This window comes from Varanus komodoensis, unplaced genomic scaffold, assembly GCF_004798865.1.
Source record: "Varanus komodoensis strain SLA01 unplaced genomic scaffold, ASM479886v1 scaffold86, whole genome shotgun sequence".
Classification (NCBI taxonomy): Eukaryota; Metazoa; Chordata; class Lepidosauria; order Squamata; family Varanidae; genus Varanus; species Varanus komodoensis.
The window spans coordinates 62,177-67,851 of NW_025336554.1; the positions used below are offsets into that span (position 1 = coordinate 62,177).

The 5,675-nt window shown below is 42.6% G+C and overlaps 1 protein-coding gene across 1 annotated transcript; it reads left to right on the top strand.

Annotated features, from left to right (window-relative positions):
• The first annotated feature begins 279 nt into the window (after nt 1-279).
• On the top strand, nt 280-3,354 carry LOC123016547 (serine protease 33-like). Its single transcript, XM_044417060.1, has 5 exons — nt 280-334; nt 712-871; nt 1,135-1,406; nt 2,573-2,742; nt 3,067-3,354. The coding sequence occupies exons 1-5, from the start codon at nt 280-282 to the stop codon at nt 3,352-3,354; spliced, it is 945 nt and encodes a 314-aa protein (XP_044272995.1).
• The last annotated feature ends 2,321 nt before the right edge of the window (nt 3,355-5,675 follow it).

Genomic DNA, 5,675 nt, shown 5'->3' on the forward strand with positions numbered 1-5,675 from the left:
ATAAGATTGCAGCCTTACAGTCCAATCCTCTGATACATTTCCTTAGGCCAACTGTATTTCAATAATGTTTATTCCTGATGAAGTATGCATAGGATTGCAGCTTTAGAAATGGAAGGGGGAGAAAGAATTTGGAGAAAAATACACAAAGGAGCTCTCATTATTTTTCTCTGCCCAGTTCTAATGCCCCCCCCCCTTTCTGTCCTTCCCTCCCTCCCCCTTCCTGAATTCTCTTCCAGGAGCAGAGGAGATGCTTTCAGGTAAGCAAATCACCCACGCTAGATGCCCTCTTCAGCTGGAATAGCAAAGCAGATGCCTCAGTTTGAGAGCAGAGGAGGTGAGGAAAGAGTTAGTAAGTCTGCCCATTCAGGTTTGTGGACTCACCAGGGGGAAGGAAGCTCTAACAGTGCTGGCTGGTTTTGATGCGGAAGAAAGCAAACACCCTATTGCTCTACCTCAGTGAGTCTTACTAGAAGGATAGGTCAATATATGATTATTTTCCATTTTATTAATCTGCTTAAGAAGTTAGTGGAGCTGCGTGTCTCAGAGTTCTGGCTCTGTTTTCATGCCTTGAGCCTACTTCTGGTGTTGGGCTTGAACTGGGGGCAAAGGCTCAGATATGCACTCAACCATGGTGTCCACTGGGGCTGCTCAAAATCCTCTGAAGAGTAATATCATTGTAATGCCTTTCTGTGTTACTCCTTCCTCCTCAAGTCTGTGGTCAGCCAATATTGTCTTCTCGAATTGTGGGTGGCCAAGCGTCCAAGAGAGGAGCCTGGCCATGGCAGGTCAGCATCCGTTGGAATGGGAGGCATTTCTGCGGCGGGTCCCTTGTGGCAAAACAGTGGGTGGTGTCAGCAGCCCACTGCTTTAGGTGAGAATTTTCATGGGGGCAAGATGGTGGTGGCAGTGCAGTGATGTTGCTGTGCATTTAAGAAATAGTTATTTCACTATTTCTTGGTGACTGGGCCAAAATAGATGTAATAACCCTTGCAATTGCTTCAATGGCTCACTTTAAGGCCCCCAAGTGCGTTTGCCCATGGATGCCCACCTCTGAGGTCACCTCTGAACAACTTCTTAACTGTGGCTGCATTTTCAAGTGATTATGGTCTTGTTTGCTCCCCTTCTCATTCTCAGAAGGAATCCTGTCTTGGACATCACAGTGAGCTTGGGGAGCAACCAGCTTGATAATATGAGCTCCAATGCTCGGATCATCCCTGTCACCCAAGTAATCTGCAACATCGAATTTTCAGGAACTGGAACAAGAGGGGACATTGCCCTGTTGAGGCTCCAGCAGCCCCTGGAATATACCCCCTACATCCTCCCTGTGTGTGTGCCCTATTCTTCTGCGAAATTCCCTGAAGGCATGCCATGCTGGGTAACTGGATGGGGAAACATCAGACATGGGGGTGAGAAACTGGTGGGGTGATGGGCTGAGCGGCAAATGAAATTGGTAAAGCAAGAATCTAACACTTCTCATTCAAATTTGCATGCAAAATGTCACATGATCTATGAAGCAATTAGGTTGAATGAAATGTGAACAACTTGAACATGAACACTTGGGGAAAAAAAATAAAGAACTCCACAGAAGGAATAGAAGGAGCATGTGAGAGAAATACTGAAAAGTTCAGGCTGTAATCTTATACCCACTTTTCTGGAATTAAGCCCCACTGTGCTCAATGGGACTGACTTCTGAGTTGACATATAAGCATGTCAAGTGGGTGAGTACAAACTGGATTTGGATGTTGAATCTGTATGAAATTTAGTTGCAACTCTATTGGTTGTCATTTATGTAAAGCACAACTGACTCACAACAGGAGCAGGAAAAAATTATCATAACATGATAATGAATTATTGTGATTCACAAGGATTGCTATTTTGCAAAGCTCCCTGACTAGACTCTTAATATAGCATTGAAGCAAGGTAACATTTATTTTTATCTATCTATCTATCTATCTATCTATCTATCTATCTATCTATCTATCTGCATTTATTTTTATTTATTTATCACTTGATTTTTATGTATTTATCACTTGATTCTTTTTGGAGTCAAGTGAAAACTTTTTTATTTTCCCAACATTTTATTTATTTATTTATTAAACATTTAATTAGTTTAATCTTTGTTTTTATCATTAATGTTAGGATGCAGTGTGTTGTTATGTTGTTATGTTGTTGTTTTTTGTTTTTGTTTGTAAGCCATCCAGAGACTCTGGTGTTGGACGTCATATAAAAACTTAAAATAAAATAAAATAAAATAAAATAAAATAAAATAAATAACATCTTGACCACAGAAAGAAAGCATGTGCAGGGGCAAAGTCTAGGGGCTGGGGGGTTGTACTTCTAAAGCTGTGCTAACAAGCCATGGCTAGCCAACCACAAGCAACTCATGAAGGGTACCCATGGCTTGTGAACTGAGTTATTCAGTATAGTTTGCCATCTCAGATGGGTTCAGACAACATAACAAACCATGTTTCAGCAGCCATCCACAATTCAATTAACAGCTCATGCTCAACGCCTTCTCAACCCAATCTACTCTTGAATGCAGCATGCTTTTCTTCTGTTTTGCACTTTTTAGAGCCACTTCCTTCTCCAGGGATGCTGCAAGAAGTTGAAGTCCCCCTCATAAGTCTTGAAAGATGCAAAGAGATGTTCAATGTATCATTCCCTCATTCCAAGGGCACCAAGTCCATCTTGGATACCATGCTTTGTGCTGGATATGAAGCCGGGGGAAAGGATGCTTGCCAGGTGAAACACTGAGCAACTGCCTTTAATTTGGAGGTGGGGGATTGTGGGAAATTAACGTGGCATCTCTTAGGCTGAATTGCTTGCATTGGAACTTTGAGTGAAGGCCCCACCACTTCTCCAGGGCAAGGAACAGCTCATTGGTGAACCCTACCTGGGCCCTGCTCTACCATCTTCACTGAAGGATGCTGCATGCTGACTTCACAAGAGAAACACACACTTGATGAGGTCACTTTTCTTCAAGAAGCTGCCACTGGGAAAGTGAATGTCTGTAGAGAGGTCCTGAGGGGGAGAAGCATTATTGTTTGTTCCTCTTTTTCTTCCTAGGGTGATTCTGGGGGGCCGTTGGTCTGTGTCCAAAATGACGCCTGGTTTCTGGTGGGCATCGTGAGCTGGGGATGGAAGTGTGCAATGCCGAACCACCCTGGGGTCTATACCAGAGTGACAAGCTATGCGGGCTGGCTGCAGCGTTATGTTCCGGACCTGCAGTTTGGAGTTGTGCCGATTGCTCTGCAAGGGAGTGGGAATCATTCCAACTGTCTCACTCTCCCTCCTCTTCTCATCTGCTCTATTTTCCTCCTCTTCACTATTTTGCAACTGGAATTCAGGATATGAAGTTGTGTTTGGCAAAATATTGCTTTGCTTGCTTGCCTACAAGGCAATGGGCCTGAATTCAGGCATCTAGGTAGCTCATAGTTTACTGCTTAAAGCATGGTTTTGTTAGCTGCTTGAATATTGGTAGGGTAATGAGAAGACTTCAGGGTGTTGTGGCCTCTAGGCAAGCCATTATCAATACTGACAACAGGAATTCTTCTCCCTCAGTCATCACAAGTTTCTAGCCCATATGGCATTGCAGATAAATGTGAAGGCATGTCAACCATTTGCCTTGTTCCTGCTTTATGGCAATTGGAAGCAGAATGAGAAATATGTGTGCAAGCAGATGTGCTTGATTGGCGTGCTTCATTTCCCTTGCAAACATTTTGCTTTCTGGGTGCAGAATTTGCATTTTCTTTTAGTACACTGCTCTGGACAGGTTCATAGATACATATGTGTTTGTAAGGATACTGATGATTTATTTCATTTCTATACCACCCAGTAGCTGAAACTCTGTGGGTGGTTCACACAATCCACAAAACACATGTAAATATAAGAAGAATGCAGCAGAAAATGAAAAAAAAAATCATACAGCTATAAAAAGTCAATAAAAATTAAACCTGTTCAAACAGCTACTGTATCACACTATTAAATGTTTTGGAGGAGAGAAAAGCCTTCGTCTCTGGGCTGAAAAGATGACAGAGTTGGCAACAGGCAGGCCTCAGTGGCGAGATTGTGCCAGAACTGGGGTCTACCATTGTAGGTGTTTGCCCTTGTCGCCACCCTCTTATAAGTGGGGCGCTATGCAGCAAAAAGCATGACACAAGATGGTGTCACAGAGTTTCTTACACAGTGACAGAAGCATTTATGTGAGAAGGTCATTGTATGAAGTGGTACTCTTAGGAATGCCAGGTTATCTGAATGCAGTCATGAGCCACTGGGATGACATAACCTCTCCAAAACCTTTTACTATAATATTTGGAAACACTGTTAGGCTGTTTTTGACTATTTCTGGAGTGGTTTGAGAAAGGAGCCTGCCCAGTTGTAAATATCTGCTTGGATACTGATTTAGTCATACTAAGAGCAGGCCTCCAGAAATCAGTGGGACAAGTAAAAGTCATAAATGAAAGCTCATTGGTTTCAATAAGTCCACTCTAAATCTGACTAAATCTGAATCCAACCCATTATTACTACATATGTAAACATATATTTTAGGCACTGTACTTATAAATAACATTGAATCAAGAGGTTTGAAATACAAAGAAGGTAGTGGGGGAAAGGTTGCATGTGTTCACACACTAGTTGAAAGTGCTGCTTTAATGCAAATTGTGAAAATGGCATTTGAGTACATAGTCAGCTGGTACACATTTAATGTCCCCGTAACTAATGCTGCAGTTCTGTCCATTGCTGCTGTTGCTGATGTTCACCATGAGTGCACACGGCAGCTTAGACAGCAAAGGGAGTCTATGTATCCAGTCTAAAATAAGTGGGAAACCAGAGGGAGGAAGAGATAACAAGCAGGGGGTTGGTGGCACGGATGTAGGCAGATTGCTGAACCACAACCATCTCAAGGAGAATGTGCATATAATTGGTCAAGACAGAAGGAACCGTGAATCTGGCCCAGGAAATCTGCTTAACTTGGGGGATATGAAAATGTCAACTTCATTTGATACATACCAGAGGTGTACGTGAATTCCTCAGCAAGTCTGGGGCACCCTGTATAACTCCAGAACAATTTGTATGCACAATGGGAATGACACACAGTCTCCAATAGACAATAGGAAATGTGGAAATCTTCAGAGGGTTTTCTGCAACCTTCAGGTAATATGCATGTTAACATTAGCTTTGGAGATGTCCGCCAGAGAACTTGGAATTGCTAACTCCAACTTGGATTATAACCCTAGTTCTGCATTTGGGCTGAAGTACACATGGCACAGAGCGATTTTCAAAATTTCCATAGGTTCACCACCAATGTCCTAATTCTGCCATGGGGGAACACCGAAACCCTAATACAGGGCTAAAGTTCTATTAAAAAGAGATTGATTCAGAAAAAGCCTTCTTTGAGTAGATTTTTCTGCACTGTTCATCATTTCTGCCAATTCTGAACACATTCCAGCCATCAAAATCAAGCCAGGACACATCATTTTTCTAACCCTAACCCTACCCTGGTGCACACCCCTAACCCTAGTATAGGACGAAAGTGCCATTGAAAAGAGGGCGATTTTGAAAAAGCCTTCCCTGAGTAGCTTTTTCTTCACTGCTCATCATTTCTGCCCATTTTAAACACATTCCAGCCATCAAAATCAAACCAGGACACCTCGTTTTTATAACCCTAACCCTAC

Coding starts and splice junctions, on each gene's coding strand:
- LOC123016547 (XM_044417060.1), top strand. CDS start 280: ATGCCCTCTTCAGCTGGAATAGCAAAGCAGATGCCTCAGTTTGAGAGC. Junction 335..711: donor TCAGTTTGAGAGCAGAGGAG/GTGAGGAAAGAG, acceptor TTCCTCCTCAAG/TCTGTGGTCAGCCAATATTG. Junction 2,743..3,066: donor GGGGAAAGGATGCTTGCCAG/GTGAAACACTGA, acceptor TTTTCTTCCTAG/GGTGATTCTGGGGGGCCGTT.